We start from the raw sequence: 14962 nt of genomic DNA on the forward strand, positions 1-14962 counted from the left end.
TCCCTTGGTAATTGCCATAGGAAATTTTGGGAACTCAGAGAGAAAAAAACGGCTGAACAGAATTACACCAAATTAGGCAGAAGGCTAGAACTTTACTCAGAAATTGTGCTTTTCGTAATTTGGTGTAAATCTGTCAACCATTTTCAAGAAATTCACATTTAAAGAGGTTCTTGAGGTGGGCTTGAAAGTGTTAAATAAAATGTATATGTGGACAATTCGTTCCGCAGGAGTTCTTGGGAACTCCTGCACTACTGTAAATCTAAAAGATTCGAGTTACTGATTGGCCAAGAATTTTTCTCCCATCAGCCTTTTTGGTCCTGTGGGACCAAAAGATTTGATTGACTGGCTGAAACTTGAACAACAATATTGGGGCCACTATTACAGAACTCAGGTACTCGGTTCCCATTTCCTGAGCAAGTAAAAAAAAAAAGAAAATCGGCAGAGTAGGGACACCCTGACCCCTCCAGGGGTGGGGGGCGAACAGAGGGACCACTCCAGGGGCCAAAACATGAAAACGAATTTGTATCGTGGTCCTCCCTTGGGACCCAGCCTGGCCCTCTCATGAGGTTCTGCAGTACTGTTGTGGGAGCAGTACCCCCGGGAGTTAGGCTTGCATGGTCTTGCGGTACCAAGGATGTAATGCTTTATTGCGGTTTAGCTGTACCACAAAAAAATTAAAAAAAATAAAGATATGGGGAAAATGTGGGGTCGGGGACTCATGTGGGGTAGGGCGCAGGAAGTGCCTGCCGGCCGAAGGCCGTGCGTAGCACGGAGTTGTGTGCAGGGCCTTCCTCTTTTGTATGTGTATGTACTAATCAAAATGTTTAAATAAAGTTTCAGGGGAAAAAAGCTAAGGATCTGGAATCTCTTTTTCTACAAGTGACAGACAGTAAAAACCCCACCGTCATACTTTGTTCATTCATGCTACCTCCATAACCCAAATTACACTGTGCTCCTTCAGCCGGTTAATGATAAAAGAAATCTGGGTTTTATTCAACTGTAGCAAGATCTCCCACTGACCCTTCCCTCGTCTCTAAAACAAAAAAATGCTTAGAAGTATTCTTCAAGAAACTTCTGCTGCCAAACCCATCAGAGCTATCATTAACATGTTGCTATCAACTGGAAAGTTGCAAAGCGACCTGAAAACGTCTTCTATTAAAGCCTTATTAAAGGAGTGGGGACTCGATTACGCGAACCCCGTTAAGCAAAGACCAGTATCCGCAAGACCATTCATCGGTAAGCTTGATGAAAAGGTTGCTTTCTCTCAGTTCTACAGTTTCTGTGAGCAAAACAAACCTCCCTCGGATTAACAAACATGATTAACACCAGTGAGGAATAAGGAATCCGCATAAATCTCGATTGGCACGATTTCACGAACACCATAGGTATGAATGGAGTTGCAGCACTACTCCTTCAGGGTCTGCTGTTAGAATGTCATTGTGGACCACCAATCTCTCATGCAGAACTTAGAAGGCACAAGAAGTCAAGACACGGTCCTCAATTAGATAAAATCCTACCTCACCTTAATTTTACTTTACACGATTTAGCGCGGGGAAAAGTGACCCAGAGGGCTCAACAAAGGCTCTGCTCCTCTTTAATGTGTACCTGTCATCACTCACTCACAACTTCAAGCTCTTCTGCTATATCCAAGCTGATGATATCCAATCACCGTAAAAACTACAGCTATTGGGCTGCAAGACGTCCAGCCTCTGTGACTGCCTGTTGGCGGCAGATTAAAGGATGCTTAACAAATCCCTTAAACTTAACTCAGCAAAAATTTGAAATCCCACCTCTGGACCTTGGCAGCACTATGGCCATCTCGCAGTGTGACCTACTGAATTAGGATAGCCATCACCCTCATTAAATGAGGTGAAAAACAGAGTGATCATTGGCTTTAACCTCTCACTTGAGAGGGACTAAATACACTTTTGTTACAATCAGAACCCTGTGATCAATCTTCCCTTAATTAATTAAGCCTGTTGCATAGAATTCAGGCATTAATCGCCCTAGTCCTCATGCCCTTACTATGTTAATGCCCTGTACATAGAGCCATCTTGAAAATGAATAGGCAATCGATGAATCCAGAATGCAGCCGCCAGACAAGATGGGACCACATCATCCCGCCCTCAAAGTCCAGCACCGGTTACAAGTGGCAAGGAGACTCCCCTACTGAGTACTCTACACACAATGGGCAACCAATGGGATAGCCTCTTTTAGTCAAAACTCAGAGTGTATCTGGCCTCCCCCTACACCACCTCTTACAATAAGACTTGACTGTGTGACCACGATGCTATTGGAGTATCGGAAATACCGAAGGATGCTTGGCTTTCCCGTTGCTGAACAAATGTTAGATTTTATACATGGTTGTAGAAATGGGACTACATTGCAACATTTTAAGGATTTACTGCCCTTGCCCCATAAGTATTGATGCTAAAATATTGAAATACTGCTACCGCAGAATGGGCCGCATTATGCTGTATAAATGAGTCAAACCTGCTACATACTATGGTGCTCCACTGCTGCAAAATGTCAGTTGCCCTGGCTACAGGTAACTTCATTGATGCTACGCTTGTACGGTAATCAGAGACTCCCACCTTGCAAAAAGAAGATAGTGGAGATCTTCTATTCAGTGGATGGCTCAGTTGTGACTTCTGGACCTATCTTTCTAGATTGATGCCATCTTGATGAGCTGTAGATCTTCCCATTCAATTGTTTGGGGAATATCTAGGTTAAAGACACACAACCCAGTAAATGATTGTAACCAAAGACTTTGGTCTGAATCTCGTTTGACCTCTTATTATCCTCAGAGTAATCTCTCATTGAAAAAGAAGATTATTCATTTTGTCCCAGGTACCAACTGGAAAGAAAGTTCATTATATTTCTTTGAACGAAGCCTAATTCTTTAATAATTATAATAACAGGGAAAACATTAGTTTCAGCCTCATACATACCATGATTACAAGCGCGCGGAATATTAATGAGTTTTCCCCTAGAATTAACGCCCATGTGGAAAAATGTGTGAGAAGGTCACACCTCTATCCTGGGATCTGCTTCCTTTTAGAAAGAAGGAGAGGGAAGGGCGGCCTTCAGTCCAGCTCTTGGATTGCCTGAGTAGGCGCTTTATTCATGATTAGACCATAGTTTTAGGTTCCATGAGCAGGTCTGTTTTTAGAATATATCTGTTTTGTGTCAGTATCTGGAAAGCGCACAGTGGGAAGGATGTGGGGGACTAACCAATCTACTGTAGTGTTGTGGGCCCAAGGCCCGCGTACTGCAAAAATAATAGACAACAGGGCAGGGGATATACTTGGTTAACTGGCCTCGAGCGCGTGCCCGCTGAGACACTAGAGCGTGTCCAGCAGGACCCCACATTTACTTCCTCTTCAAAAATCACATTCCAGTTCTATCCCCCAAATGAACTTTTGAAGTAATGCTTTGTTAGATCTATCATGACAAGGTTAGCTTTACACTGACATCGATTGTAGAGATGCTGGTTCGAATTCAATGTCTAGATGAATTAAATACTGCATTTAAAACAACATAATGTAGTTGGTGTTTGGGGAGACCCCTATATATAGACAATCTAATTCACCTGAACTGCCAAGTATTTTTCACGTTTGTTACACGCAGATTCACCTCACAAGTCCAGTTAATTACAGAGTATGACATGTTCACATATGGCTGAGGCGGTGATCCGAGTCCACGCATGCTTGAATTTTTGGAGTGGGGCCCCGACACCCCGAGACCGGGCGCTGATCCCCGCACGAGCCCTGGGAGTCGTCCACAGGCCTGGTGTCACGTGACGGTGTGTCTCACTGTGTGCCTGAGGGCGGCTGTGCCCGCTGGGGGGCGGCGGGCGTTCTTGGACGCCAGCCAGGGCCCAAGTAATAAAATAGAAGGCGGCGAGGCTCGCCTGCAGTCAGTGTCCACCCTTCGTACCTGAGGGAGCCGGGGGTTGTGAGGGTCTCGGGGGCAATGGAGATCCTCAGCATCCAGCAGCTGGTGAGTTCACTCTAAAACCCCGTCTTCCTTTCTCTTTGCATCTTCTGCTGCTTGTTTCTAAATTTCCTGTTTCTATTTCCCGGCTCATGCACCTCTCCCTGGCTCCGCCTTTCACCTTCTGTCTGCTCTGTCGCTTATACTTTAGTTTGACCCCTCTTTTTCTCAACCACACAATTTCTCGCCCACTCTTGATCTCTCATTCTCTCTCAATATCTTTCTTGTTTGGATTTCATAAGAATCGCAGTGAGGAGGAGGTAATGGGAACCGAAGTCCACTATTTTAATATTCAGTGGTATATTCATTACACCACCTTTTATAGTAGCCCTTTTCACAGTTCCTGTTCTTTTTCGATTAAAGCCTAGCTAGCTCCCTTTATATTACATTTCTCTTGGAAACTACTATTTTACAAATGCTCCTGTAAGGTTGGCTGACAGCCACATGATGTGCTTTTTAAAGAACAAACCCCCCTACACGGCAGCTTTGTTCCAACCCGACCCGCTGCTCACTTTCTAGTTCCCATCCACCTCAGCTTCAGTTCAGGGTCCCCTGTCGCAGGTGAGTTTATTGAGACTCTGCTGCCCCTCCCAAGGCGCCTCGCCATGTTTGTTAATGAGGGAGATGTGATTGTGAAACTCTGTGCGTCTGGTTTCAGTACATTCTAAGTTTATCTTCTGTATGCGGAGGCAGTGCCAGCCACGGAGTCATCGTCTCCAGTCCTGGCGGAGGCCTCGGGAGAAGTGATCAGTTCGGGAGGCCAGAAATGAGGAGGTGTGTCCTCTTTTTGGGCTGCTTCTGGAGTTGTGTGCCCAGTTTTATGGACGCATCTAAATCATTGCTCCCAAGACAATGGCTGGAATGGTTTCCTGATATTTGAACCTGCATTTGGAGTATGTTTTCATTTCCGGGGGTGACATCAGGGCGATGATTGGGCATATTTAAGCAGCCCACTTTTTAATTACTTGTCAGAAGATCACATCTAAATTATAGGGTACAGATATGGGTGATGTCTTCTAAGTGGGTGATGTGTTCTCTGATGGTCGCATCTGCAGTAAGGTGCATACATATGGAGGCCACCTATTCAGTACTGTGTCTGCTCTGGCATATATTATCCTGTTGGCGCTTGCAAAGCGATTTTGATGCCTCACTGGTGTCAAGTGTTGGTGCAATAGAGCATTTCAGTACAAAAGTAGATTCACACTGCTGTCCGCATCACGAAGCACAACCGTTTATTAAATGCGGGCCTTCGTTTGGAAGGCGGGCACCAGTTCTGAAACCTTATCTGGAGCGCAGTGTTCAGCTCTGGACATCACATCCAGAGTGCTGTGTGCATTTCTAAGGTCACATTCGGGGCACTGTGCTGGATGCCGCATAAAGTGTATTGCTTACTCTTGAAAGCTCAGCTGGACAGTTCTGGAGGCTATATTAATACACGTGTCCTTTATAGAGCCCACATTTGGAATATATGGGCAATCCAGAAGGTTACATTTACCGAATTGCGTACTGATCGGGCATGTTTTCCAGCTCTGATGGACCTACCTTGAGTGCTGTGTCCAGCTGTAAAACCTTCATCTGAAGAATGGTGATCAGTTTTGGAGGCCACGTTTGGGAGGTGTGTCTCCTTTGGAGGCCTCGTCTATAGTTTTGTGTTCAGTTCTGGAGGCTGCATTTTGAGTGGTGCGGTCAGTGTTGGAGAAAGATTCCTGAGTATTGCGCTCAGTTATGGAGGCCTCGTGTGGCATGTTGCACCCGGTTCTGGATGCCTCACCTGGGATATTGTGCTCAGTTCTGGAGGCCTCGTTTGACATGTTGCACCTGGTTCTGAAAGTCTCCACTGGGGTATTGTGCCCAGTTCTGGATGCCTCTTTGGCATGTTGCACCTGGTTCTGAATGGCTCACCTGGGATATTGTGCCCAGTTCTGGATGCCTCATTTGGCATGTTGCACCCGGTTCTGAATGCCTCACCTGGGGTATTGTGCCCAGTTCTGGATGCCTCATTTGGCATGTTGCACCCGGTTCTGAATGCCTCACCTGGGGTATTGTGCCCAGTTCTGGATGCCTCGTTTGACATGTTGCACCCAGTTCTGGACCCCTCCCCTGGGGTATTGTGCCCTGTTTTTGATGCCTCGTTTAGTATGTTGCACCCAGTTCTGGACCCCTCCCCTGGGGTATTGTGCCCTGTTTTTGATGCCTCGTTTGGCATGTTACACCCAGTTCTGGATGCCTCATCTGGTGTATGGTGCCCAGTTCTGGAGGCTTTGTTTGTCAAGCTGCACCTGGTTCTGGATGCCCCACCTGGGATTGTGCCCAGGTCTGGAGGCCTCGTTTGGCATGTTGCACCCGGTTCTAAATGCCTCCCGTGGGGTATTGTGCCCAGTTCTGGATGCCTCTTTGGCATGTTACACTCGGTTCTGGATGCCCCATCTGGGTATTGTGCCCAGGTCTGCAGGCCTCGTTTGGTATGTTGCACCTGGTTCTGAATCCTCACCTGGGTTTTGTGCCCAGTTCTGGAGGCCTCGTTTGGTATGTTGCTCTCAGTTCTGGAGGCCTCACCGGGGGTATTGCGCACAGTTCTTGAGGCCTCAATTGGCACGTCGCACCCGGTTCTGAATGCCTCTACTGGGGTATGGTGCACCGTTCTGGAGGCCTTGTTTGGCATATTGCACCCGCTTCTGAATGCCTAACCTAGTCTATTGTGCGTAGTTCTGGAGGCCTCGTTTGACACGTTGCACACAGTTCTGAATGCCTCACCTGGGGTATTGTGCCCAGTTCTAAAGGCCTCTTTTGGAAAGTTTCCCCCTGTTCTGAATGCCTCACCAGGGTTTTTGTGCCCAGTTCAGGAGGCCTCATTTGGCATTTTGCATCCAGTTCTGGAGACCTCACCTGGAGTATTGTGCCTAGTTCTGGAGGCCTCATTTGGCATGTTACTGTCAGTTCTGGAGGCCTCACCTGGAGTCTTGGGTCCAGTTCTGGAGGCCTCATTTGGCACGTTGCTCCCCGTTCTGGGGACACCTGGAGTCTTGGGTCCAGTCCTGGAGGCCTCATTTGGCACGTTGCTCCCAGTTCTGGGGACACCTGGAGCCTTGGGTCCAGTTCTGGAGGCCTCACCTGGACTCTTGGGTCCAGTTCTAGAGGCCTCATTTGGCACTTTGCTCCCAGTTCTGGGAGCCTCACCTCGACTCATGGATACAGTTCTAAAGGCCTCATTTGGTATGTGGCTCCCAGTTCTGGGGGCCTCACCTGGAATCTTCGTTCCAGTTTTGGAGGCCTCACCTCGAGTCTTGGGTCCAGTTCTGGATGCATCATCCGGCACGTTGCCTCTGGTTCTGGGGGTCTCACCTGGACTCTTAGGTCCAGTTCTGGAGGCCTAATTTGACACATTGCTCCCAGTTCTGGGGGTCTCACCTGGAGTCTTGGGTCCAGTTCCGGAGGCCTCATTAGGCACGTTTCTTCTAGTTCTGGGGGTCTCACCTGAAGTCTTGGGTCCAGTTCCGAAGGCCTCATTTGGCACGTTGCTTCTAGTTCTGGGGGCCTCACCTAGAGTCTTTGGTCCAGTTCTAGAGGCCTCGTTTGGCACGTTGCTCCCAGTTCTGGGGGGGGGGGGGGGCTCACCTGGACTATTGGATCTAGTTCTGGTTACCTCACCTGGACTCTTGGGTCCAGTTCTGGAGGCCTCATTTGTCACGTTGCTCCCAGTTCTGGGGGTCTCACCTGGAGTCTTGGGTCCAGTTCCGGAGGCCTCATTAGGCACGTTTCTTCTAGTTCTGGGGGCCTCACCTGAAGTCTTGGGTCCAGTTCCGGAGGCATTATTCGGCACGTTGCTTCTAGTTCTGGGGGCATCACCTGGAGTCTTGGGTTAAGTTCCTGAGGTCTCATCTTAAGCGCTGTGTCCGGTTTCGAAGACCTCTTCTTGATTGGCATGTCCAGCTCCAAGAGGTACATTTGGAGTATTGTTTGCATTTCTGGGACCAGCACCTAGAGCATTGTCTCATGTTGGGGAAGGGTTGTAGGCAGTGTTCTGCCCAATTCTGGAGGACTAATTTAGATTATTGCGCCCAGTTCTGGATACAGAATGTAGATTATTGTCACCAATTTTGGAAGCTTCATTTTGAGTTTTGTGCGCTTGTCTAGAGGCCTCTTTTGGGGCTTTGTGACTGAAGACCCGTGGCAGGAAACGGGTAAGTAACTCTGTTGTATTAAGACATCAGCAGTAAACAAGGAGCTCCCTAGCCTGCTCTAGGATAAGGACCAAAAGCCTCTCTGGAATCCCATAACCTCTAAAAACACTGTCGCTGAAGCAACCCCTTGAGCCAACTTTCCATTAGCTCATGGTGGTTGCAGCGTGATTCCCCCCCCCCCCCAACCCCTCTCAGATATAATCCTGGAGGCTTCCTTTGGATCGTAAACAACTTGAGGCCTTGTCGGGAGCACCGTTTGTTTTGTGTGTAGTCCCGGAGGCCTCATCCTGAGGGGTTTGTCCAGCTCTGAAGCTTCCTCTGGAGCATTGTATCCCCCTCTTCCGGGGCCCCCTACATACGCTCCCTGCCCAGGGCCGCCATGAGCCTAGAGTCGCCCCTGGGAGACCTGTGACAAAAACAATACCTGGTTCGAACCCCACATACTCCCTCGCGGAGGGATGCATGAACCTAGAATCCGTCTGGACTGGAGTGGTGGGAAGAATAGAGGATGCCACACTCTGAAGGGGAATCGTTGCGCAAGGTGACAAGAGAGAGCACAGACAGATCTGCCAAGACTGCCCCGCTGCTGACGTCATCCCTGTGCTGCCGCACCAGTAAGGCTGCCATGCACCACTCACAGCCTCACACCATGGCGCAGAGGTGCACATGCTGTGCCTGGCATGGGATTTGTACTGTGCCTTGGGGGCGTGCACTTTAGTACACATTCCTAAGCCTAGACAAACTCAGAAGGACCCCACGCATTCGATCTGTGTTGTGCAACGCAAAGCGACACAAAGCAGTGTAAAGCGTTTTCTGAATTTAGTAAAGGACATTTGTCGGTATAAAAACGTTTTTGCACTGTATAGCAATTATGTGCTACTCTGCGTCAGCCCTAAACTGTATTTATCTGGGTCAGACACTTTTATACATGAGCACACGCAGAAAACACTCCAACTTTCAGCTGGATTGACCAATACACAGCAACATTCTCTAATATACACACACTCACCTGTATACACAGCGACATTCTCTAATATACACCCACTCACCTGTATACACAGCGACATTCTCTAATATACACACACTCACCTGTATACACAGCGACATTCTCTAATATACACACACTCACCTGTATACACAGTGACATTCTCTAATATACACCCACTCACCTGTATACACAGCGACATTCTCTAATATACACAGTCACCTGTATACACAGCGACATTCTCTAATATACACCCACTCACCTGTATACACAGCGACATTCTCTAATATACACACACTCACCTGTATACACAGCGACATTCTCTAATATACACAGTCACCTGTATACACAGCGACATTCTCTAATATACACCCACTCACCTGTATACACAGCGACATTCACTAATATACATACTCACCTGTATACACAGCGACATTCTCTAATATACATACATCCACCTGTATACACAGCGACATTCTCTAATATACACAGTCACCTGTATACACAGCGACATTCTCTAATATACACCCACTCACCTGTATACACAGCGACATTCTCTAATATACATACTCACCTGTATACACAGCGACATTCTCTAATATACATACATCCACCTGTATACACAGCGACATTCTCTAATATACACAGTCACCTGTATACACAGCGACATTCTCTAATATACACCCACTCACCTGTATACACAGCGACATTCTCTAATATACATACTCACCTGTATACACAACGACATTCTCTAATATACATACACTCACCTGTATACACAGCGACATTCTCTAATATACATACATCCACCTGTATACACAGCGACATTCTATAATATACACCCACTCACCTGTATACACAGCAACATTCTCTAATATACACAGTCACCTGTATACACAGCGACATTCTCTAATATACATACACTCACCTGTATACACAGCGACATTCTCTAATATACACAGTCACCTGTATACACAGCGACATTCTCTAATATACACCCACTCACCTGTATACACAGCGACATTCTCTAATATACATACTCACCTGTATACACAGCGACATTCTCTAATATACATACATCCACCTGTATACACAGCGACATTCTCTAATATACACAGTCACCTGTATACACAGCGACATTCTCTAATATACACCCACTCACCTGTATACACAGCGACATTCTCTAATATACATACTCACCTGTATACACAACGACATTCTCTAATATACATACACTCACCTGTATACACAGCGACATTCTCTAATATACATACATCCACCTGTATACACAGCGACATTCTATAATATACACCCACTCACCTGTATACACAGCAACATTCTCTAATATACACAGTCACCTGTATACACAGCGACATTCTCTAATATACACCCACTCACCTGTATACACAGCGACATTCTCTAATATACACAGTCACCTGTATACACAGCGACATTCTATAATATACATACACTCACCTGTATACACAGCGACATTCTATAATATACATACACTCACCTGTATACACAGCGACATTCTTTAATATACATACATCCACCTGTATACACAGCGACATTCTCTAATATACATACATCCACCTGTATACACAGCGACATTCTCTGATATACATACATCCACCTGTATACACAGCTATTGTACACAGCGCTCAACCTAACAACGAGGCAGTTCTATACTCTGAGGCTCTCTCTAAAACACACACACACACACCCACACACACACACACACACACACATACACACACACACACATACACACACACACACACACACACACACGTCTCCTATACACACAGCATAGTCAGTGCGCAGACGCACACCCTGGCACAGTGAGACACTCTCTTTCATACACACAGGGCTTTAAGTGGGCCGGGTCTGAGCACCGACAGTGTTTTTTTAAAGGGGGCCTCGAAACGGGTCTCTCTCGGGCTCTGTTTTGTGCCCTGGCACAGACGGTCCGTTTTTTTCCGGACTGCAGTGACAGCAGCCACATCGATGTGCGCTGCTCACTTCTTACTTCTAGTGGAGAAGTTACGCCATGACGTCATGCCAGGGGAGCGTTGTAGGGGAAGGGAAGTCCTTGCTTCCTACATCTCCCATGTGCCTGCTTTTTAAAACACAAGACTCCAAGCGCTGTTGCGAGCTAGGGGGCCCTATTGAATAGCGCAAATTGCCACTTCTCTTTTTGAAACTCAGGAGCAGCAACATTGTCGTGGTGTCACCAGGGCTTTAAGTGAAAGCTTTTTCAATATTATATACAAGCCATAGTTGCTGCTTATTTATCTTATGCAACTAAGAACCATTGACATAGCCAATAGTCCTGACTTCTTGTAGGTACGATGTTTCTTGTTGTATCATATATCTGAATGCAATTACAGAAACAGCAATATACAAGTCGGGTGGCACACTATGCTAAGCACAGATGTTTAGCTTCTAGGTTTTAAGCTACACCCTTAATGACATTGGCCACGTCTCTTTGAGAGACCCCCCCCAGTTTTTTCATCCCACTTAAAGCCCTGCATACACAGACCCACACCTTGTACACAGAAGCGCACTGGGTTCATACACACTGTATGGCCAGATACCCCGCCTCCCCCCTATAGCGTGTTTACCGTGTTGTGTTTTTGCTGGGCCCAGCGAGCCTCGGCTGTAGGCGCTGCTCATTCCATTCCGGGCGCCTGACGGATTTCCACAGAGGAAAATCCAGCTTATAAATAGGGCGTATTTTATATCTGGGAGGCGACTGGCGCCACCGACAGGTGTCAGCCACACGGAGGCATGCCGGGCACGCAGGCACACACTACTGTATCCTCCGAGCACCCTGCGGCCCCAGTGGGGCGGGAAACAAGGAAAGAGCTCGGGCGGTGAAGGTCTGCCGCAGAGACCTTGATTTAAAGTGCATCTTGCCTACTCCAACCCCTGTATTCAGAACAAGGGTAAGACTGCGTAAATCTGCGTGTAAGCAGAAGGTCAAAGGTTCCAGGCCTCGTAGGATGAGCCATCGTGTGAACAGATATCTGCCTGTAACCTGAACGCCACAGGTTTCAGCTCCAGACAAGATTCGCACTAGGCCAGTGTGCCTGCTGCAGAGATCTGCTTGCACTAGTGCACCACTGGTGCCAAACCCAGTACCATATGCATTTATTTCGAACTGTATAGCATGACTAGAAGCAAAACAACAGATTGTTGTTCAGGAGAAATGCAGAGTACTGTGTGGACACCGGATAATGCAAAACAAAGGGTTGGTGATGCAAAGAAAGGAAAAGTGGTTTAAGGTGCATGCTGTAGAGATCTGATGCCACAGGTTCCAACATTAGTAGGATAACCAAGTGGGTTAATGTTTCTGATGCAGAAATCTGTGTGTATCTTACAGACCGTAATATAAACAAGCATTGACAAAGCCAATAGGTCTCGCCTACACAAAAGCTATTGCCTTTGCCAATATGTATATGTTGTGCACCAACGTGGCTGCTAAAAGTTTGTGGCATATAGGAGAGGGGTGTGGAGTGGAGTTTGGTAAAGTGAAGTGTTGTGGAGTAGAGAGGAGTGTTGGGTGGCATAGAGTGGCGTGGAGGGAATAGAGTGTCGTAGAGTTGAATGGAGTTGAGTATCAGAGTTGAGTAGAGAGGTATTTTGTGTTGTGGAGTGTCATAGAGCATAGTGTTTTGGCGTAGAGGGTGTTGCATAGAGTGAAGTAGAGTGTTGTAGAGTGGCATAGACCCGAGTAGATTGTCATACAGTGGAGTGGTATAGAGGAGTTGAGTGGAATAGCATAGAGTGGAGCGGAGTAGAGTAGTTTTATCGTAGAATAAAGTGTAGTAAGGTGGCATGAAGTGGTGTAGAGGGATTTGCATAGAGCATTGTAGACTGGAGTAGTGTCGTAGAGTGGCGTGGAGTAGAGTGTTGTGGAGTGGCATAGAGTGGAGTTGTGTTAAATGGAATAGAGTGTCAGAGTGGACTATTGTGCAGTGTAGTGCCGTAGTGTGGCCTTGACTGCAGTGGCGTAAAGTACAGTGGTAGGGTGGTCCTGTATGATGACGAAGAACTCATTGGACTTGTGGGCATTGGAGAGGATTCTGTCTTGGAGGAAGTTCTTCTTTGTGGATTTGATGAATTGGTGGTGTGCTGCGATGGCTGTTTCCAGTCGCCTGCAGGAGCGCTTGGATTCTTGGAGAGTCGTGGTGAACAAGTTGGCTTTCTTGCTGTGTCGCCTACTGGTGTTCTGGAGGGGAGCGAGAGTGTTGGCGCAGTTGGCGATCCATTGGTGGAGGTTGCTTGCCGCTGTGTTGGGATCTGTCGTAGTTGGGGCTGGAATGCAGGTGAGGTGTTTTTCGGAGACTTTGTTCCAGGTTCTGCGTGGGAGGCGGCGTGTATGCTTGTGTGATGGTGGGTTTCGTAAAGGAGAAATGGATGCAGTGGTGGTCGGTCCAGAGCAGTTCCATGGTGTGGCTGAAGAGAATGTTGTTTCCTCCAACGAAGATATGTTCGAGCGTGTGTCCAGCTGAGTGGGTGGGGGCGGAGACAAGTTGCTTCAGTTCTATGTTGGTTAGGTTCTCTAGGAGAACGGTGGTATTGGGGTCACTGTGGTTGCCCATAGTTAAGTGGTGCAGGGTAGAGTTGAGTGGTTCAGGGTAGAATGCAGAGGTGTGGAGTAGATTAAAGTGGCGCAGAGTGCAGTGGCATAAAGTGGAGTGATGTAGAGTAGAGTGCATTGGTGTGGAGTTTAGTCGAGTGGCTTGAGCTCAGTGTTGCAGAGTAGACTGCAGTGGCATAGAGTGCAGAGTAGAGTGGCTTAGAGTTCAATAGCAGAGAGTGTAGTCTTGCAGAATAAAGTGCATTGGTGTAGAGTACATTGGCGTAGAGTGCAGAGGCATGAAGTAGAGTGGGGCAGAGTAGAGTGACATTGAGTGCAGTGACGTAGAAACCTTTGGTGTAGAGTATTGCAGAGTAGGGTATAGTGGTGTAGAGTGCAGTGGCATAGGGTGCATTGATTTTGAGTAATGTGATGTAGAGTGCATTGGCATAGAGTGCAGTGGTTTAGAGTAGAGTGGTGTAGAGTGGCGCAGCATAGATTGCAGTAACGTAGAGTGGAGTGGTGTAGGGTGTAGTGGCGTGGAGTAGATTGTTTCAGAGTACAGTGAAGTGATGCAGAGTGGAGTGGTGCAGGGTAGAGCGCAGTGGCATAGAGTGGAGTGGTATATAGTAGAGTGCATTGGCATAGAGTGCAATGGTATAGCGTGGAGTGTTGCTTAGTAGAGTGGCATAGACTGGAGTGGTGTAGTGTGCAGTGGCAAACAGTGCAGTGGTGTGTAGTAGAGAGGGGTAGAGTGCACTGGCAAAGAGTAGAGAGGTAGAGAGATGTAGAGTGAAGTAGCATGGGGTGCAGTGGTGCAGAGTAGATTGGCATTGAATGTATTGGCTTTGAATAAAGTAATGTAGAGCGTGTTGGCATAGAGTGCCGCGGCATAGATTGCAGCGTCGTAGACATGAGTGCCATTGAGTGCAGTGGTGTGGTGCAGAGTGCAGTGGAATGGCGCCGTGTAGATTGCAGTGGTGTAGAGTGGAATGGCGTAGATTGGAATAGAGTAACAGAGTGCAGTGGCTTAGAGTGGATTTTTAGAGTGGAGCAGAGTGGTGCAGAGTAAAGTGATGTAGTGAGCAGTGGCATAGAGTGCAGTGGTGTAGAGTAGATTAAAGGGGCGTAGACTGCAGTGGTGTAGAGTAGAGTGTTGCAAAGTATAGTATAGTGGTATACAGTGCAGTGGTGCAAAGTAGTTTGTGCACA

General features: G+C 47.3%; 1 protein-coding gene across 6 annotated transcripts in view; it reads left to right on the forward strand.

Annotated features, from left to right (window-relative positions):
* The window catches only part of LOC144792096 (uncharacterized), a 710230-nt gene that overhangs the window by 281811 nt on the left and 413457 nt on the right, over positions 1-14962 (forward strand). Inside the window, exon 1 of one of the 6 annotated variants that reach the window (XM_078666968.1) lies at positions 3930-4002. The exons of the other annotated variants lie outside the window; for them this stretch is intronic. Within the exon in view, the coding sequence (XP_078523094.1) occupies positions 3976-4002 (27 nt within the window). The 5' untranslated portion in view covers positions 3930-3975. Of the gene's footprint in view, positions 1-3929; positions 4003-14962 lie in introns of those variants that run through there. 6 annotated transcript variants of the gene reach the window in all.

Source organism: Lissotriton helveticus, chromosome 11 (genome assembly GCF_964261635.1).
Source record: "Lissotriton helveticus chromosome 11, aLisHel1.1, whole genome shotgun sequence".
Taxonomy (NCBI): Eukaryota; Metazoa; Chordata; class Amphibia; order Caudata; family Salamandridae; genus Lissotriton; species Lissotriton helveticus.